The 22,503-nt window shown below is 35.2% G+C and overlaps 1 protein-coding gene across 5 annotated transcripts in view; it reads left to right on the forward strand.

Annotated features, from left to right (window-relative positions):
* The window catches only part of CSMD3 (CUB and Sushi multiple domains 3), a 1,140,077-nt gene that overhangs the window by 505,089 nt on the left and 612,485 nt on the right, over positions 1-22,503 (forward strand). For all 5 annotated transcript variants that reach the window (XM_081069899.1, XM_081069900.1, XM_081069901.1 and 2 more), the window contains one exon: positions 11,834-11,958. In XM_081069899.1, coding sequence (XP_080926025.1) covers positions 11,834-11,958 — 125 coding nt within the window. The remainder of the gene's footprint in view (positions 1-11,833; positions 11,959-22,503) is intronic.

The following is a 22,503-nucleotide window of genomic DNA, read 5'->3' on the forward strand; positions in this document are numbered from 1 at the left end:
TTATATTTGTATTTGCACAGATTATATAATCAGATTCTAATTCCTAATTGCATCAACCACTTTCTTTTCTATGGTTATAACAACAAGAATGATGCCAAACATATTACAGCTTTTCAATTAATACTATTCTAAATGTCTATTGTTCTCAAATAATTGTAACTCTGCACTCCATTTCTATGAGGATAAAAGATTTCTACAGGATAAAAGATTTTTGTAATACTGTAAAAACACTGTGCTTATCCAGGATTGAACATCTATAAAAAAAATAAAAATAAAAAAAAAGTCACACAATGAAAACACAAAATTGGATCTAGCAAATGTTGAATATAAGATGTAAATAAAGCAAAACAAAACTAATAGCACACAGTGGTAAGCATTTATTTCATAGATTCCAGAAGAAAGAAACAAATATCCAGATAAAAGTAAAACATTTAGTTACTTTTTTCTTTTCGTAATTGTACTGAATTTTAAAATCTTGAAATCTTATCAGATATGATAAGCAAGGATTTCCAAGGATTCTGAAGAGTCAACCACAGTTAATTTTGGAAGTTAAAAAAATAGGGTCCCATGATAATAATCATTATTCTGTTTTTCTGAAGGTATAAAATTATAACTCTTTCTAGTGGCTTTTGCTTTAGCTTAGTTAGGTAATTGATTATTGAAGAGCTGTTCTCAATACACGAATCCACATTAATGTGCTCAGCTAGTGTTCTTAGATTTCTTTCTGAACAATCCAATCCTTTGGGATTTGTTACTTTTTCCGGTATATTACACCATTTGGAATTGGTCCATTTCTCAACCTTTTGTGTTGTTTCATAGAAGTATACAACTATGTGAAATATTATACATCCATAGTAAGAAGAATTTACTCCTAGTGATTTTAAGCTGAAGTGAAATGAAGTATTGGAGAGATGAGGAGAGGTAGCAACATCACCTTGTAGGCCTGCTTTCAATTGCACAAAAAAGACCAAGTTTGTAGAGAATAAGAAGGTAGTAGTGGATTTCAGTATTGATTGAGGTAGCTACATTGCATAAGCCAAGATGCCCAAGAACAATATTGAAACTGATCATAATCAACAGTAGGAAAAAGGCAGTGGATTAGAATATGAAGGTATGTGAATGCTGAATTGGATTTTCCTTGCATTTTGCATAGACTTCAGCTCTGCTGAAACTATCTTTGGAAAGTAACGGCACTGATTTATAAGGACAATGAAATGAGTAATACATATAAAAAGTCCATGTTGTCGCAAATGGCACTATTTCATCTTTTCTTATGGCAGAGTAATATCCCGTTGTGTATATATACCACATCTTCTTTATCCAATCGTCTATCGAAGGACACTTTGGTTGGTTGTCTCTTTGTTTTGTAGATGGATGGATCTTGAGATTATCATGCTAAGTGAAATAATTAAGACAGAAAGGTTGAGAACCATATGACTTCACTCATATATGGGATATAAAACTGAAGGCAACAAAGGAACAAAACAAAGAAAGAAAGAAACAAAACCTCATAGATAGAGACAACAATTTAGTGATTACCAGAGAGTAAGTAGGGAGAGGGGTGGTAGGTGAGGGTGAAGGAGGTCAAATAATATGATGGAAGGAGAAATGACTAGGTCATGAACACAATGCAATATATAGATGATGTACACTTGTAACTTATGTAGTTTTGTTGAACATTGTCAACCCAATAAATTTTAATTAAAAATTAAAATAAATATAAATAAATAAATAAACAAATAAACAAACACATAAATAAAAAGACCACGAGTATATACCACCTATTCTTTATCTAGTCATTCACCATTGGACACCCAGGCTGCCTCCACATCTTGGCCATTGTAAACAATGCTATAATGAACATATGGATTCACATGTCCCAATGAATTAGCATTTTGGGTTTCTTCCAATAATTACCCAGAAGTGAGATTACAGGATCCCTTTTTTGTCTCTTGTTATAGCCTTTGTTTGAAAGTCTATTTTGTCTAGTTTAAGTATTGCTACCACAGCTTTTGTTTGTTTGTTTGTTTCCATTTTCATGAAATATGTTTTCCCCAACTCTTTCCTTTCAGTCTGTATGTGTCTTTTCACTCACTTTAGTGAGTCTCTTGTAGGCAGCATATGTATGGGTCTTGTTTTCTTATCCGTTTGGTCACCCTGTCTTTTGGTTGGAGCAGTTAATCCATTTACATTTAGAGTAATTGTTGATAGATATGTAGTTATTGCCATTTTATTATTCATATTTTTAATTTTTTAATTTTGTCTTAAAGAAGTCCCTCTAACATGGCTTGTAATACTGGTTTGGTGGTGAGGAACTCTTAGCTTTTGCTTGTCTGGGAAGCTCTTTATCTGTCCTCTGATTCTAAATGATACCTTTGCTGGGTAGAGTAATCTAATTCTCTAGACCTGGGTAGATGTAGGTCCTTACTTTCCATCACTTTGAATATTTCTTTTTTTTTCTTCTGATTTTTTTTTTTTTAGTTTTATTTTATTTTATTTTATTTTATTTTTACATCCCTCACACCGTGAACCCCCCTCCCCCCATCCACCACCACCCTGACCTCACACCGAGCCATCACATTATACACATAAAATTATAGTTGGCATTCATTAATGTCCAGCCTCTGGTGTACAATGCCATGACCAGGCATCCACAGCATCCCTGAGGTGGTCTCCCAAACAGGACACATGTCCATCGGACACCCAACAAAATCCCCAAACACTATTGAATAAGTTCCCCAAAGTAATTCTCAAAAAACCCTGTGGCCATCCTGTGGTCACCAGCCGCCCCCCAATCCCTTAACCCTTCTCCCCATCCCCAACCCCCTCCCCCCTCCCATCTAACAACTCTCAGTTTTTTGTGTCCCCAAAACTGTTTCTGATTAGTTCATTCACAGTCTTTTCTTTAAATTCCGCATATAAGTGAGATCATATGGTACTTGTCTTTCTCTTTCTGACTTATTTCACTTAACATAATGTTCTCTAGATCCATCCATGTTGTTGCAAATGATAAGATTTCTTTTTTCTTTATGGCTGCGTAATACTCCATTGTATAAATGTACCACAGCTTCTTAATCCAGTCATCGACCGATGGGCATTTCGGTTGTTTCCATATCTTGGCTATTGTGTAAAGTGCTGCAATAAACATAGGAGTGCATACAGATTTTTGAATTGGAGTTTTGGATTTCTCCGGGTAGATGCCTAGGAGTGGAATTACTGGATCATAGGGTAGTTCTATCTTCAGATTCCTGAGATACCTCCATACTGTTTTCCATAGAGGCTGCACTAATCTGCAATCCCACCAACAGTGCACTAGTGTCCCTTTTTCTCCAAATTCCCCGCCAGCATTTGTTGTTTGTTGATTTATTGATTTTGACTGGGGTGAGGTGGTATCTCATTGTGGTTTTTATTTGCATTTCTCTGATGGTTAGTGAGGTTGAGCATTTCTTCATATGTCTTCTTGCCTTCTGTATGTCCTTTTTAGAAAAATGTCTCCTCAAGTCCTCTGCCCATTTTTTAATTGGGTTGTTTGTTTTTTTGGAGTTGAGTTGAGTAAGTTTTTTATAAATTTGTGATATTAATCCCTTATCAGATATATCATTGGCAAATATCTTTTCCCATACAGTAGGATCCCTTTTTGTTTTATTGATGGTTTCCTTTGCTGTGAAAAAAAATTTTAGTTTGATGTAATCCCACATGTTTATTTTTTCTCTTACTTCCCTCGCGCGAGGAGATATATCAGTGAAAATCTTACTCCGGGTAATGTCCATGAAGTTTCTTCCTATATTTTCTCCAAGATATTTTTATGGTTTCAGATCTTACATTTAAGTCTTTAAGCCATTTTGAATTTATTTTTGTATATGGTGTGAGGAGGTGGTCCAGCTTCATTTTCTTGCATGTGTCTCTCCAGGTTTCCCAACAGCACTTATTGAACAGACTGTCTTTACCCCATCGTACATTCTTGCTTCCATTGTCGTAGATTAGATAGGCATATTGGCCACTTTGAATATTTCTTGCCAATCCCTTCAGACGTACGATGTTTCTGTTGAGAAATCAGCTCACAATTTTATGGGAGCTCCCTTGTGGGTAACTGCGTACTCTTTCTTGCATCCTTCCTTCCTTCCTTCCTTCCTTCCTTCCTTCCTTCCTTCCTTCCTTCCTTCCTTCCTTCCTTTCTTTCCTTCTTTCTTCCTTTTTTAATATATGTATTTGGCTCCTTTGTCAAAAATTATCTGTCCATGTTTATTTGGGTTTGTTTTTATTTTAAGGTTTTCAACTCTATTCTGTTTGTGTGTCTGTTTTTCTGCTAATGCCATGCTGTTTTTAATATATTTTTATCATTATTATTATTATTATTATTATTATTATTATTATTATTTCAGGTGTACCAAACAATGCAATAGTCAGACATTTATACCTCTCACAAAGTGACAGCCCCCCCATCTACTACCCCTCTGATATTTTATATAGCTGTTACAATTCCATTGACTCTATTTCCTATGCTGTACTCCACATCTCGTGATGATATCTATCTATCTATCTATCTATCTATCTATCTATCTATCTATCTATATCTATCTATCTATCTATATACATATATACATATATTTAATTATAGTTGACATTTCATATTATTCAGCTTCAGCTTCAGGTGTACAGGAGAGTGGTGAAATATCTACACAGTCCATGAAGTGTTCTACATAATAAGACAAGTGTCCATCTGATCCCCTACAAAATCTTTACAACATTATGGATTGTGTTCACCAAACTATATTTCATATCCTTGTGGCTATATTGTGATTACTAATTTGTAATCACTGGAGATCATATGGTATTTGTCTTTTCTCCATCTGACTTACTTCACTTAGCATAATGTTCTCTAGGTTCATCCGTGTCATTGCAAATGGTAATATTTCATTCTTGTTTATGACCAAGTAATAGTCCATTGTATAAATCTACCACAATTTCTTTATCCAATCATTTATCGATGGACATTTGGTTGTTTCCATATCTTGGCTATTGTGAATAGCCCTGCAATAAGCATAGGGGTGCATATAGTTTTTAAAATTAGTGTTTTGGATTTCTTTGGAGAGATACCCAGGGATGAAATTCCTGGGTCTCAACGTACTTTTCTCTTGCTGCTTTTAAGAGTCTCTCTTTGTCTTTAAACTTTATCATTTTAATTATGATGTGTCTTGGTGTGGGCCTGTTTGGGATCATCTTGTTTGGGACTCTCTATCTTTTCTGTCTTGTGTATCTATTTTCTTTGCCAAGTTAGGAAAGTTTTCAGTCATTGTTTCTTCAAATAGGTTTTCAGTTACTTGCTTGCTAACTTCTCCTTCTGTTACCCTTAAAATGAAAATATTGGTATGCTTGATATTGTCCCAGAGACCCCTTAAAATCTCCTCATTTTTATGGATTCTTTTTTATTTTCTCTTCTGATTGTGTTTTATGCTACCGTATTTTCTAAATGATTGATTTGATTCTCTGCTTCACCTAATCTGTTGATTCCCTCTAATGTATTCCTCAATTCAGTTATTATAGTATTTATTTCTGACTGGTTCTTTTCTATGTTTTCTATCTCCATTTTTATGTTTCCTATCTCTTTGTTGTAGTTCTTCCTGAGATCATTGAGCATCCTAATAACCAGTATTTGGAACTCTGCATCTGGTAGATTGCCTGTCTCCATTTTGTTTAGTTGTTTTTCTGGAGCTTTGTTTGGTTCTTTTATTTGGGACATGTTTCTTTGTCTCCCCATTTTGGTTGCCTCCCTATGTTTGTTTCTCTGTGGGGATGCTATGTCTCCCTCAGATGCAGCATGTGTGTCCTTCATATGGATTGTGTGTGCCCCCCTATTATAGTTAAGACTTGATTGCTATTTGTACTTTGATGGGAAAGATTGACCCTCAAGCTAATTGACTGTGAAGACTGACATTACTACGGTGGGGCTGACCCTACAGAGTAGGATTCAATTTAGTGGGGCTCTGGTGCCTTTCTAGTCCACCCTTTGGGTGTGTCATTCTTGAAGGTGATTGGGTTGTGCTCTGCCCCAGTCTAAAGCTTCCTACTGAACATACCAAACATGAGACCTCCTGTGGGCTACAGGCAAGGTTTAGCCACAGTCTGTGCCCTGCCCAGGGCCACCTGTCATAAGCCATAAAGGGATCCTCAGATGGCTACCACATGCACTGTGCTTGGAGTTGCCTTGAGAGGCCAAGCCGGGAATGAAGGCTGACTGGCACTAATGCCTGTATAGGGCTGCCCAGCCAAAGGTACAGGACATGCCAAATCCAGATGCTGTTTATTTGGGTTTTGTGGACCGTTGAGAGATTTTAGGAAAGTATGCAGCATGAGCCAAGGCAGGTCCTTTATATGGAAAAAACACTGGAAGTGACTTGGGTGTTCCTGAAAATTGGGTGGGGCATTGGCTCAGGGAATCACTAGGGCAGGACAGACACAGGTTGCAGCCAGTTTGATAGAGACTCAGATATGGTGTTTGCCTGCATTTGGACAGAACAATGCGGAGGTTCAACAAAGAAACACTGGCCTCTATCCACTAATCTTTCTGGGAGAAAACTGCCCCTCTAGCCCTTACCCTGAAACTAGACAATTCAATTCCTCCCTGTATGTCCCTGGTGCCTTTTGAGCTGCTGCCCCAGCACTGGAGCTCAGAGCAGGAGGGTCTGTCAGTAAACAAGTCCATGAGAATTCTCTTTAAGAGGAGCACCTGGGAGTGCAGCCATCCTCAGTCTCACTCAGCCACAATCTCTGCTGATTTTCATAACCAGAAGTTATGGGGACTTCTCTCCCCGTCATGGGACACTGGGCTAGGGAGGAGCAGTGCCTCTTCATTCCTCAGATGGGGACTTCTGCAGACGAGATATCTCTCCCAGTTTTTAATGGTCACATGCAGGTGTGGGACCAGCCCTTTCCATATCTCAGGCCCTCCTACCAGTTTTGAGTTGGCTTCTTCTGTATGTCCCTAGCTGTAGGTCTTTGGTTTAGTCATAATTGAGGGGGTTCTCAGTGATGGTTATTCCATACTTTAGTTGAAATTGATGTGGTACTGAGAGGAGGTGAGCATAGCGTTTACCTATTCCACCATCTTAACCGGGAAGCTTTTTTGTCCCTTATTTCTTAAATCATCTTTGCTGACCCAGCTACCATCATTTGTTCTTCTTATCTCTATGTTAGTTTATATTTTATTTATGTATATAAGTAAAATTATACTAGTTGTCTTTTGATAAAATAGGAAAACATTTTATGTATTTTGAAAAACTTCTTTCAGTGACACCTCTGATGTTTTAGTAGTAATTTTTAAAAATATGATAACACTTAAACATAGCTCAGCATAATCATGGTGAAGATCAACACTTGCTCTCCAAATTATGTCATTGCATATTATATGTTTGATATTTTCAAATTAAAAATCCATTCCATCATTTATTTTGGAATGTTCTATCAGATTAAATAAACTACTAAAGTGGAAGGTTTTATTTATCTGTGTAGGGCAGATGTCTCGTCAGTGGTTATAGAGAAATGACGATGAGTACAGCTTGTCTTCCTTTATTTTCACTACAGTTTAACTGAATACTTATTTAGTATTTTAAACACAACTTAGTTGTAAGGTTTCTTCAAGTTTCTCTGAAATATTAAATAAGTTTGTAAGAAGAAAACACAGTGAATTTTTTCACGATACCCATTTCCTGGGTATTATAGAGCCTGGATTCTACTGAAAATACGGATCCTTTCATTGATTTTTGTCTTGTCTGTGCTGTTTTGCACTTTTATATTTTGGTCTAGAATCTGTCAAAAGTAATCTGTAATCATGGATGGTGTTGGTTGTAGATGCCAAATCAAGATTCTTTATTTCCATAGTGGGAAAAAAATGATTTTCACAATGATTTCCATGTTTGAGGGAAATCATTACATGTCCAATATGTGTTAGGCACTGTGTACTTTATAAATTATGTCTCACTACATGATCACAACAGATGAGGAAGCTGGTTTGGAGAGATTTTTATATTCTCAAAGCGGTAAAGATGGGAAAGGGAATAATGAGGGTTTGAAATATCTTTGACTCTGCAGCTTAAACTGTTAACTGCTACTCAGAACTACTTCTCCCAGAATATTAAATGGAGAAAACATTGTTGAAATTGTTCATTTTGGGGTGGGGGTGAGGGTATTTGATTAAAAGATCATCACTGGCATGCTTGGTATTGTAGCAACTCCTTTAGTTGTTTATTATTACCAATTTTCTATCTTCAAGGTAAATGAATGAGTTTTCTGCAATCAAAAGAAATAAACTCAAACACTTGTTACTTAAACAAGATGTAATTTATTACTTTTAGGAAGAAAAGCCTGATTAAATAAGAATATTATAATCTGTGACAAATAGAGTGACCTTGACAGAATCATTAATCTATTAAGTTAGTGAGAAAATAGTAATTAAAATTACTTCTGTGGATCAGGCCCTATACTAAGGCTTTCTATAAACAAAAAAACAAACAAACAAGTAAGTAAGTAAATAAATAAACAAATAAATAAATACACAAATTAGTTTCACCATCATTAGTTTCTAAACACTGCTTCCCTAGCTTAAGTAACTATCCTGTTATCTTCATGAGAGCTAGGATCACTGTGATAGATTATTAATCAAATTACCTGATTCTACCTTTGCCCCCTTTAAGTTTATTCCTCATCCAGCAGCCAGTATTATCACTTTAAAACATAAAGTAACATGCCATTCCTTTGGCTCCCAGTTCCGCTATAACTGCCCAATTCCCTCAGAGTAAAGGTTAAAATTCTTACCATAGCCTACAAATTCATAAATGATTTGCTCCCCATTTCTAATTGCTTCCTTAACTTAATTTTCTACTTCTATCTTCTTTATTTCCTGTGCCCTAATCACATTACTTTCTTTGCTGTTTGTGAAACACAGCAAATGTGTCAGGCGGTGGGAGGTGATTTCCTGTGATTTATAAGCCATTTAAATAGCCTTGAGAATGTATTTTACCCAAGAATAATTTTGTCCAATTTTAGGGATATGGTATCTCTGGATTAGGCCATTTTAGACAATACATTTGCATCATTAAAGATACATATTTATCTTTATATATTATAAAGAACGTTATTCATTCGCAAAAGAAAAAAAATATGCTTACACACATACACAGGGATGTATTTAACAACTTAATATATACTAGGATGTATTTGACAGGTTGGAAAACAAAAGAGATAAGTGCCTGGAGTTTTTTTAGTAGGATGAGAGATACATCCTACTAGACACATTTGTCTACAATAGGTAGACAAATAAATGCACCATATTAGATAGTGTATAGGAAATAACATGGAAGAAGATTATGGGATAGGAGTAGCTACAGAGAACAGTCAAAAGAGCCTTATGAATAAGGTCACAAGCCAAGGAAAACCAGAAATGAGGATATGACAGATAATAGACTTCTTGAAAAACGTTTTCCAGACTAAGAGCAAATGTGAAGACCCTGCAGCAAGTGCATCCTTAATATTTTTAAGCCAAAGTTGGCGTGGCTAAAAAACAAATTGAGAGAGAAAGGGGTAGGAAATGAGTCCTGAAAATCATAATGGGCAGATCACATACACCATTTTAAGGGCTTTGCCTTTACTCTGAGTAAAATGGGGAAGCATTAGAAGTTTTGACACAGAGGAAAGGCATAATTTGAGCTATCTTCTTAAAAAGATTGCCATGGATTCTATTTGAGGATAAATTGCAAGGAGTCCAGAACAGAACAGGAAACCATCACAAAGTAAAAAGAACTATCAGCAGTACATAGAAATGGTGGCTCAGATCAGGGTGATGACAATGTAGGGGGTGAGAAATGTTAGGATTTTGATTTTGAAAGTGTTGCTAACAGGAGAAAAGATGAGTCAAGAATGGCTCCACGGTGTTTGGCCTTCAACTAGAAGGATGGAGTTTCCATTTATTATAATGAGTTCCCCATCTCATTATTATGAGATGGGGAAGTAAGAAATGGTAGAGAATTCATAATAAATTTGTAAGTCTCCTCAAACTACAACATAGGCTGAATAAAACTTGGAGTCATTAAGAAGTCTAAGAATACCCTAGAAATATTGCTTCTTGTTATATGATTTCATTCACGATAACTCGATGAGCTGTACATTTTGTTTTGTACACGTTTCTGGATTTGTTTTATATTTTAAATAAAACCACTTTTTCAAAAGAAAGTGAGAGTACAAAAAAATGACTCTAGGGATATTAGATTATAATGCCTAGATTATTCCCCATATGATATTTTTCTGTTCTTTGCCATGCCACCCCTTACTTTAGGTCTTTTGTCATATTTAGACCAGAGGTTGATCAGCTTTTTTTTTAAAGGGCTAGATAGTAAATATCTTACATTTTGTAGGCCAAAGAGTCTCCATTGCAGTTATTCAGCTCTGACACTAGCGTGAAAACAGACATAGATAATATGTAAATGAATGAGTATGTCTGTGTTCCAATGACATTTTACTTATGGACATTGAAATCTGAATTTCATATAATTTTTACATTCCTTAAAATATTCTGCCTTTGATTTTTTTTTTTTTTTTTTTTTTTTTTTTTAAGTACAGAAACCATTTTTAGCTTCTGGGCTCTGCAAAAACAAGCAATGGGCCAGATTTGGACTGCATGACAGAGTTTGCCAACCCTTGGCCTAAATTGTTTGAGCTATTTTCTTACTGGTCTCCTTTTCTCTATTAGTTTTCCTTTCAAATTGCCCTCTATATTGTTCCTGAGATATTTTCGTACAACAAAAATGTGATCATGTAATGCCCTGCAGGACAAGCTCAGGGCACTGAACAGGAGCTATTCAGGCGTAGGCTGGGTGAGAAGTGCAGGTAAGGCCTTCTAAGCAGGAAGGGTCAGGGAGAGCAGTGCAGACTGAAAATGCCATGGTATGTGCAGAAACTGTCACCTGCTAAACGTGCTCATTGTGTGTGGCCTTGGGTTAGAGATGAAGTGAGGAAGTTGGCTGGGACTTACTGCTGCAAAGCTTTTTTAAGCCACGTTAAGGAAATTGGACTTGATATATTTTTGCTAGTGAGTTGTTGTTCAAGGATTTTTCAGAAAGAAAATACCTGGTCGTTTTTTTATGTAAGTAAAAAAAGAGTGCTACCTTTTGCAATCAGGTTTTATAAAATCATCATTTTAGTAACTTCACTTTCAAAGGAAAGGAAAGCCATATCCAAATTGCAATAGGTTAAATAGTAAAAGGTGGGTGAATTATATATAAAAAACAATCAGCACTGTTTTGCAGCCTATATGCATACAGATATATGAGTGTGTGTGTAAGTGTATGTATGTGTATATACATATATACATACATGCATATACACATACATACATACACAGTAGACATGGATGCAGAAATATATGTCCAGAGAAATACACATAAAAATACCTGCTAGAGAAGTACTATCATGTGGTGTGAACACAAACACGGGGGTTCAAGTCAAGAAGTCCACTTTTTCCTTCATATTTACCACCTTCTTAGTCCCTTATTTAACCTTGACTTCTACAACCAATAACAAGATAATTAAACTTAATGACGACTTTTTACAATTCTTAGCACTACCTGCATGTTATTCATTTACAGCAGATTCATCTGTTTATGACTTTTAGTATACATTTGTACAAGTCATTTTTTTTTTCATATTTTGTTTTCCCAGTAGAAAAATACTTTTTGTCACAAGGGAACATTTTTGACCTGTTAGCTATTGCCCGTAGAAGAGGAGCCTAATCATTATGCTATGTGTTTCTAATCCTGTGTTTTAATCCTTTGTTCAATTTTAGCCTTGGATCAACTGTGCAGTTTTCTTGTGATGAAGATTATGTCTTACAAGGTGCTAAGAGCATCACCTGTCAGCGGATAGCTGAAGTCTTTGCTGCTTGGAGTGATCACAGGCCTGTATGTAAAGGTAAGAAAACGTCTTTGAAATAATATTACTCTCTGAACACATTTTAATTGTTTGAAATTTGTTCTATTGAATACAAATTTTAATTAAATATTTGAGGTGTAATGCCGTCTTTAAGGAAATATGTAGCTCATGTATTTATCAACAGTTATTGAAAATCTGTAATATGTGAACCACTGTATTAGGCTCCTAAGGAATTCCCAATGTAATAATCACATAGCAATAGATTAGATCATAAAATATATAATACAAGACACTGGTAACTTAGTTGGCACTTTTTTTTTAAATCGCAAATTACCCTGTATAAACATTGATATGGATGGTAGGAATTTTTTTTAACCGTAATTCTACCTTCGCTTGTATGATTTGCCATTTTAATTGCTTGTATGTCCAATAACAGTGATGTTGGTGGCAGTAGATGTGGAACACATGTTATAACTTAGTTAATTTAAACTAAGATAAATCAGTGAGTGCTTTGGCTTTCATATTACTAGTAACTGCAGATAAGTATTACTCCCACCAGCTTTCCATGAATTACATATTTCTATTGGATTTAATAAGGCCTCTTTTTCTCTAAACTTTATTAAGCAGTGTTTGAATGTGAACACCTCAGCCTAGCCCACTGGCATTCTTCACTGCTTTGTTTATTACTGTTATTTGTAGTAAGGGCATCTCTGTATATTTCAGTGTCTTAGTCCTCAAAATTCTGCTAGCTCTCCCTCTCTTTCAGAGAATATTTTCACTGATTCACCATAACCTGGAGATTACTTACAGACAGAATGAGGGTGATATTTGAAGAATAGAGAAGGGACAGATGTGAGAGCTACTGTAAAGGGAAAAAGACATAATATTTGACAACTGGTTGGGTATGAAGGAGAAAGCGACAAGATAGGGTCAAAGATGAATGTTCAAGTCTGTGAGTCCAGAAAAATCTCATGCGGTTAGAAGAAACTGAAAAAATAGAGTTGTATGGGAGAGTATTTGCTGTTACTGCAACGCTGCCTACATCGGCATCATTTTTGAGGTACTTAACAATGTGCCAGACATTGTGCTAACCACTGCACGTACTCTGTCTAATTTAATCCTCCACACAAACCGATGGAGGCATTTTCATCTCCATTTTAGAAATGAGGATTATAAGTCACCGAGAGATCCAGTCACTTTCCCAAGCTAAAATACCTGGAAAATGGCAAAGTCCTTGGTAAGATTATCCATAGAATGGAGAAAGAAGACTGATTTCAGAGCATTAAGGAGGAAGTAGAAAATGATGAAATGGAAGCAACAGGTATATTCCACTCACCTGGCAGTAGCAACCCAGAATAAGAAGGTTCAAGTAAGACTTTCTCAGGTTCAAGTAAGACTTTCCTGTCACGCGTAAACGCTTATCCATTACCCTTCTCATTTTCAAAGGCTTACAAAATGAGATATAGTGCAAGAGCATTAAAAATAAGTAATGAAATGGGGATAATGAGAACATTTGGTAAAATGGTTACATGACCCAAAAAGTTACGGACAAGTCGGTAAACAACTTTTAAGAATAATTCATACGTTAGACTTAAATATGACAGCTGCCAAACAAATAGGAAAACCTGATCGATGTACATGGAAACCATCAGGTATAAAATACAAATATAATAATGCACAGCAAAAACAAACTTTTCTCCTGGATTTGAGATCTAAAATATCTTGCATCGTGCATTGTAAAGTGGATACTGGGTGATAAATATTGTGGAAGTTACTTTTATTAGTATCCAAACAAAGAATATAACAGTAAATTGTATAAGGTTGATTTTTTTTATGGTGTCTTTCACTCAAAACAAATTATAGTTATAAGGGACAATATAGAGAAAATCATGTTTTGAAAATGGTGTGATTCAAGTATCCTGCTTCAGTTTTACATACATTAGAGGTGTGTATTTTCCATTGGCAAAAAAAAAAGGGAAAATAAAATATAGATTCAAGAAAAAGAGATGAATGTTAATGCGGAAAGAAAATTTCACACAAGAAGAGAAGTTATAGCCAGATCATGGAATTTAAGGTCCACATAAAGTAAGATTGAGACTATAAACCATCTTTTTTTTATTCAGGACTCTCATTTCAATAAAAAGAATACATCATATTTATTATGATTGTAAATTGTTCAAAGGCAGAAATAAGGTGCCATGATTTTATTTTTCATAAATCCTATACCACAAAGAACAGCTGTTGTTGACTTAAATCTGAAGAAATATTTGTTGAGTATTAATGTATGATTATTTTTCTTTGATTCCAAGATGGATGAAATGCATATACATTTTTTTATTATTCATTCAGTCATTAGCTGGGATATATACAATTTGCATATACTAATATTATTTCATCTGAATTCTATATTTTTCTGCAGATATTAATCATTTATGCATAGTTTTATTTGCTCATTTTATGCAAGGCACATGTGTGTATGGTTCATAAAGTACATTTTGCTATTAGAAATCACTGGCTGTGGTTCTGGAAACGGGAATGGAGGAACATGCTGAAATAGTAATTGAAGTTTTGAAATGACTATCTACTGTGAGTCTGAACAAAGAATAGTTTCATGTCTCATGGGTGCTTGGACAGAATAAATATGCTTTTTTCCAGACAGCAGCATAAATAGCAGTATCAGTGCACTGCACCTTTGAGAGGTTATTAATATAGCTTCTGTCTATGTATTGCATGGTTGAGCAGTCAAGAAATGGTGATTTTAAAGGGACTGAAAGTTCAGACAAACAGCAAATTGTGAATTAAAAGAAAAGAGTGATTCAGAAATCACTATTAATGGATTTTACGCAAACTCAGACAATAATTTTCATTCCATAAAATGCATATGTATATGAGATATTTGCCAATTTACAGTTATGGGAACATTATTTCTTTGTTGAAAATGCAATAGATACCCAAAAGCTGGAGCTTATGCAAATAAGACTTATCCATTTGAATGGTCCATAGAACGTGTGTTTTAGACATTCATATGCTCAAAGAAACAGAATTTGTTTGAGAATTGATAATTTATTAACTCAGAAACGTTTAAGAGAGTTAATATTGATTGATTTGACTAACATTTTTGACTAATTTTGAATCAATATGTATTTGGAAGGTTCCAAATGTTTTGTCTCTTAAGGCACAAGGGCACGAAGCACTTATGGAAGTAATGGGAGGGATGATTTGGGGAGGATTGGAAAAGAAGGCAAAAGAAATACAAAAATACTGGAAGCTGGGCTAAAATTAGGCTTATTTTTGACATTCAATTTTATGTTAGTTTCAGGTGTACAGAATAATGGTTAGACATTTATATAAACTACAAAGTGATTGCTCCAATAGGTTTTTCATGCACCTAACACCATATATAGTTATTACAATATTATTGACCATATTCCTTAAGCTGTACTTTACATCTCCATGACTGTTTTGTAACTGTCTAATTGTACTTCCCAATCCCATCAGTTTTTCACCAACTCCTCCATCTGCTCCCATCTTGCAACCATCATTTTGTTCTCTGTATTCATGAGTTTGTTTCTGTTGTTTTTTCATTTATTTTGTTTTTCAGATTCTACATATAAGTGAAATCATATGGTGTTTGTCTTTCTCTGCCTGACTTATTTCACTTAGCATGATACCCTCTGGGTCCATCTCTGTTGTTTCAAATGATAAGATTCATTCTTTTTCATGGTTGAGTAATATTCTATCATATATATGAAGTCTGAAAGTTTGCAGACTTGTTGCAAAGATGTGGCTAACCTTTTTTTTTTTTTTTTTTATATCAGAGGGGTTATTCATCATGAATTTGTATCAAATGGACACAGTTAACCAAGTGTACTATTTGGAAGTGCTGAAAGGCTGTGTGGAAAAGTTAGACGACCTGAACTTTTCACCAACAATTCATGGCTCTTGCATTATGACAATGCACCAGTTCACACAGCACTGTCTGTGAGGGAATTTTTAGCCAGTAAACAAATGACTGTATTGGAACACCTCTCTACTCACCTGATCTGGCCCCCAATGACTTCTTTCTTTATCTAAAGATAAAGGAAATATTGAAAGGAAGACATTTTGATGACATTCAGGACATCAAGGGCAATACAACAACAGCTCTGATGGCCATTTCAGAAAAAGAGTTCTAAAATTGCTTTGAAGGGTGGACTAGGTGCTGGCTTTGGAGCATAGCTTCCCAAGGGGAGTACTTCAAAGGTGACCATAGTGATAGTCATCCGTGAGGTATGTTGCACGTTTTCTAGGATGAGTTCAGGAAATTAACATCCAGTCTTATATATATATATATATATATATATATATCATCTTTTCTTTATCCATTCAGTTTTTGATTGGAATATTTAATCCATTTACATTTAAAGTAATTATTGATAGGTATGTAGTTACTGCTATTTTATTGATTTCTGATTGTTTTTGTAGTTCTCTGTTCTTATTCTCTTGCTCTGTTTTTGTATGTTGATTACTTTCTGCTTCTTCTTTATTTCTTGGATATCTCTTGTAGATTTTTAGTTTGCGGTTACCGTGTGCTTCATCTATATACCAAGCTGATGGGCAGTTTAAGTTTGAAAACATTCTAAAATCACTGTCATTTTTACTCACCTCCTCCATGTTTATATTTTTCTCTTATTTTTTTTTTACTTCTTTTGGGTGTGTGTGTTTGTGTGTATCACTTAATTTACCATTGTAATTACACATGATTTTCCAACTTTTGCCTTTCAGCCTTTGTATCAGTTTTTCTGTTGGTTGATCCACTGTTTTTATTATGTGAGAGTTATTTTTCTTTGCAATATTTTCTTATTCATATTATTTATTTATTTATTCATTTATTCATTCATTTACTTTTGTTCTTCTTCTTCTTAAAGATATCCCTTTAACATTTCTTTAATACTTGTTTGGTGATGATGAATTCCTTCAGCTTTTCTTGTCTGGAAAGCACTTTATCTCTCCTTAGATTGTCAATGACAGCCTTGCTCGGTAGAGTAATCTTGGTTGTAGGTCCTTGTCTTTCATTACTTTGTAAATTGCATGCTAGTCTCTTCTGGCCTGCAAAGTTTCTGTTGAGAAATCAGCTGACAGTCTTATGGGAGCTCCCTTGGTAACTGATTGCTTTTTTCTTGTTGCTTTTAAGATTTTTCCTTCGTCTTTAACCATTGGCATTTTAATTATGATATGTCTTGGTGAAGGCCTCTTTGGGTTCTTCTTCTTTGGGACTCTCTGTACTTTCTGGACTTGTCTGTCTATTTTTTTCAGGTTACGGAAGTTTTCAGTCATTATTTCTTCAAATAGGTTTTCAATCCCTTCCTCTCTCTCTTCTCCTTCTTGTACCCCTATGATATGAATGTTGTTATTCTTGATGTTGTGGCAGAGGTCCCTTAATCTATCCTTATTATATTTGTTTTTATTCATTTTTCTTTTTACTGTTCTGATGGGGCGTTTTCCACCACCTTGTCTCCCAAAGCACTGAGTTGATCCTCTGATACAAGTAATCTATTATTCATTCCAGCTAATGTATTCTTCATTTCAGTTAATGCATTATTCATTTTTGACTGGTTATTATTTTATTATATTTTTATGTTTTCTATGTGTTTGTTGAAGTTCTCACTGAGTTCATCTATTCTTCCCTTAAGTTCACTGAACATCCTTATAGCTGGTGTTTTGAACTCTTCATCAGGTAGATTTCTTCCCTCCTTTTTGTTTAGTTCTTTATGTGAAATTTTGTTCTGTTCTTTCCTTCGGGACATATTACATTGTATTCTCATTTTAGCTGCCTTCCTGTATTTGTTTCTATGCATTAAGTAGATCTGCTACATTCCCCAGTTTTAACACAGCAGCTTTCTTTAGTAGGTGTCCTGAGGGAACCAGTGGCATGGTCTCCCTGTTCACCTGAGCCATGCACTCCAGGTGTGGCCCTTGTGTGGGTTGTAAATACTCTCCTGTTATAGTTGAACCTTGATTGCTGTTGTCATGTCAGTGGGTGGGATTGACCCTCAGTCTGACTGGCTCTGAGTAGTGGTTATGACTACAAAGAGAAAGTTGTTTTTGGGGGAGTGATTCCATGGTGCGAGATTCACTTTAGTCAGGCTTGATACCTGCTGAGTCCACCTTTTGGGTGTGTTATTTGTGGCCCTAATTGGTGGTGCTCTGATGTGGTGTGAAGCCTACCACCAGGTGTGTTTGTTCTAGGGCCTCTTATGAGGGGTTTCAGTGCAGACCAAGGTCAGGGACACCTCACCTGGTAGGAGCTACAAAGTGAACTGACATTGGTAGCTGCCTGTGCTGGGAGTGGAAGTGCCTGGCAGTGCTAATGCTGTGAACTGAGGTTTACTGTCCCTACTGTCAGGCTGGTGGCCGCTTAGCAAGAGGTCCAGGCCATGCTGTAGTGTGGGCTCAGGCAATCAGCTTGTGTGAATTAGCTTCTGAAAAAGGATCAGACCTGCTGCAATATTCAGGTAGGACAGGGTCTCAGATAATCACCAGGGTGGGGCAAGCACTGTGTTTTCCAGTTTGATGGAGACTCAGAATTGGCGCCAGCACCTGTGGTCTGGGTTGGGGGCCGTGGTGTCAACAATGAAAGTACCTGCCTTCACTTTAGTCCCAGAGAGAACTGCCCCTCCCACCCTTGCCCTGAAGCCAGACAATTCGGTTCCTTGCCATATGTCCCTATCACTTTTTGATCTTATGTCCCTTCACTGAACCTTAGGGCAAGTTTTTATAAGTGAATGAGTCTGTACTAGGACCCTTTAAGAAGGCACTTGGTTCTATAACAGACCTTTTTCTCACCTGACTGAGTCCCTGCTGTTTTTCACAGCCAGCTGTTATGATGACTTCTGTTTCCAGCACTACTGCTCCAGGCTGGGGAGCCCCATGTGGAGCTGGGCCCCTCACTCCTCAGTGGGGACTCCACAGCTGAGATATCCCTCTCAAATTTTAACCACCACACATGGGTGTGAAAACAGCCCGTTTCATTTCTCTGCCCCTCTTTCCAGTCTCAATGTGGCTTCTTTGCATCCTTAGTTATAGTTCTGTTTAACTGGACTTCAGGTGCTTCTCAAGAGTGGTTGTTCTATAATTTAGTTGTAATTTTGATGTGGTTGTGGGAGGAGGTGAGCACAGCATTTACCTACCCTGCCATCTTTACTGGAAGTCCCTGGGAGTCACCTTTTGCATACTTTATTTAATCAATCACCAATTATCTTACTCATTTGAATTTTACAGAAGATTGTACATCTCTTGTAGATAAAACGTTATTATATATTACCTACTTTTGTGTGTATGTCTTGTTAACCAATACAAAATAATAAGAAACCTTACATATTGTATGTCCCATATAGTATTTAGTCTGACATACCTACTAATGTTCATTAATATTTGTGGAATCCAAAGTAAATTAATCAGCATATTAATAAGTAAATAGACAGTTATCTACTTCATAGGGTTTTAAGAATTTATGTGAGAGTGGCATTATACCTAATATAAAAGTACGTAATATATGGGCTAAACACAAACAATTGATAGAAGTGCTAGAGGTTGTGATGGTACTGCTGCTGATAATAATTGTTAACTCATCTGATTCCAAAAATCACCCAGGATTTGTGTCCATCCAGTTGTTTCTTTATCTATACCAAAATTATCCCAGTAGGTGAATACTAAACAAAATCACCATCCTCATTTATTTATATATATATTATATTATATTATATCATATATATATAATATATAAATATTTAATTATATATATATATATATTTAATTAAAATAATTATATATATATATATATATATATATATATATAATTTAATATATATAATTTCACCTCCTCCAAAAATTATTTCCTGATGTCTTCAATAATCCTTTATTTCCCCCCACCTTTGTTTCACATTACTTCACATTTACTCTTTTTACCACAAAATTTAACACTGAATTCTATTCTTTTTGCCACTGCTTCCTCATCATTTCATGGGCCATAGATTTGCTCCTTCAACCATAATCATCTCAGAAGGAACAAAATAATCAGCACTTCTAAAATGATTGAGTTTTCAGTGGATCTGTTTCATCTGTTGCCAAGAAAAGGACAGTTACCAGTGTGGTCTATCCAGGTATTGAGTTTGATTAAACTGAAAGATCATAATGAGGTTAAAATTCTTTCTTCATATACAAAGTGAAAAAAGGTTGTACAGTTTATATGTTAGATAATTACTAGCCAAACCTAAGAGCTATGATCTTCCTTAAACAGTATTTATTAATGGATTTACGGGTCATAGTTTGCCAAATTCTTTCACATATAAATTCCTACTCATATTTTCTTCTTCTTCATAATATTTAGCCCAGTGACCAATATGCCCATGTTTTTGTTCACATGATAGTTGCTAAATAAACATTTTGATTAAGTATTTTGGGGACACTTAATTATTTATAAAAAGCAATTTAAGAAGACAGTAACGTGCTGGTTGCAATGAAAGAAAGTTGCCCTGATAGAAAGTCTCCTGTTATGCAAAAGCAATTAGAAAATTTTGCCCAAGAGCAAAGCAGAACCTGCTGAAATTTATCAACTAGAAACACATACAGCAGGGTTTTTTTGTAGTTGTTATTGATGCCTTCTCAGTTTCATGGAATAATGTTACAGATGAGGTGATGCATAATAAGGATGATATTAGCAATTAATAGAATGACATATGGTGAAGACAATAGACAGATGGTCTAGATATGGATATTTATCATACATCCATGTTTCTTGATGTTTTTTTTTTTTTTTTGGAAAAACAAGTTTGAAATTTGTTATGTAATTTTGACAAGAAAATTAATTTTACTGCACTCTAATGATGAACATACCGGGGTGACAAAAAAAAAAAGGTATACGCATGACTTGTATTCATCTTTTGTATGAGTATATATTGAGTATTACAATTTTAATAGTTTTTTTATTTTTTTAATATGTGTATACATTTTTTGGTAACCTCTGCATTTTAATTATATGATGGCGTTTACATGTTATTTTTTGGATATGAACAGTGATACATTTATGTAAATCATTTAAAATTCAAAACAATTAGAAGTTTTGCAGTTCAGTGGTACCCTTCCAATGTTGAATTGTTCAGAAATACATTCCACACATCTTAGTTACCTCACAAATTATTAGGAAAAATGTGCAAATAGCAAATAAATGATTTTGTTTCGTATACAGTAGAAGGGAAATCTGCACAGATACAAGTGAGAAGTGTCATTTCCAACTCACATTTCCTGGGGATATGACCCTGCTCATCTGCTTACCCTTCTCTGGGCTTCAATTTGCTATCTTGTAAATTTATGAAGGTATGTGTGCAAGTTCATTGCTAGAGACTTCTTCCTATTATAAATTCTAAATTTGTGTGTGTGTGTGTGTGTGTGTGTGTGTGTGTTTTGGGGGGGAGAAAATCAAACACGTTATTAAAGATTCATGGAACAAATACATTTCAAGATGTCATATGCATACTACTGAAATAAATACAATGTGATTTATTTATAAATATAAACAAATTAACAATGAACACTTTCAACAGTTGGAAAACGTGACACTAATAATACTAAATACCCAGCCTTTCATTTTTTTTCAAATTCGGAATTTTTGTGTTTCAAGTATATAGAGATGGGTAGTCAGTTTTGTAACCTAAAAATATTTACTTATTAAAACTATATTAATACTTTCAGAAACTGTACAAAATGATAATGAGACAAACGTCCATTTATAGAACTACATGCCAATCGTGCCAGATCCCTGCTAGTAAAATTACTGATTTTCTGGATTTTGGAACATGTTAAGGTTATTTTTAGTTCAATGTTTATCTTAGTCTGTTCTGGAAGCTATAACAAAAATACCATAACTGAGTGGCTTTTAAACAATAAATATTTATTTCCACATTCTGGAGGCTGCAAAGTCGAAGATGATGTCTGGTCAGGACTGGCTTCCTTACTGAAAACTTTAAACTATGATATCACATAGTGGAAGGGGCAAGGGATATATCTTGGATCTCTCTTTTTTTTAATTAAAGTTTATTGGGGTGACAATTGTTAGTCAAGTTACATATATTTCAGGTGTACAATTCTGTAATACATCATCTGTATATCATGTTGTGTGTTCACGACCCAGAGTCAGTTCTCCTTCCATCACCATATATTTGATCCCCCTTACCAACATCTCCCACCCCCCAGCCCCTTTACCCTCTGGTAACCACTAAACTAAGGTCTGTGTCTAAAAGTTTTTGTTTCGTCATTTGTTTGTCTTGTTCTTTTGTTGTTTTCAGTTTTGTATACCACATATCAGTGAAATCATGTTTCTCAACTTTTTCTATTTTGCTCAGCATAGTAATCTCAAGATCCATCAATGTTGTCACAAATGGCACTATTTCATCTTTTCTTATAGCAGAATAGTATTCCATTGTATATATATACCACAGCTTCTTTATCCAGTCATCTATACAAGAACACTGCTGGTTTCCACGTCTTGGACACCGTAAATAAGGCTGCAATAAATATCAAAGCACATATATCTTTACACATAAATGT

The sequence above is a fragment of the Rhinolophus hipposideros genome (genome assembly GCF_964194185.1).
Source record: "Rhinolophus hipposideros genome assembly, chromosome: 13".
In the NCBI taxonomy this organism is placed as follows: domain Eukaryota; kingdom Metazoa; phylum Chordata; class Mammalia; order Chiroptera; family Rhinolophidae; genus Rhinolophus; species Rhinolophus hipposideros.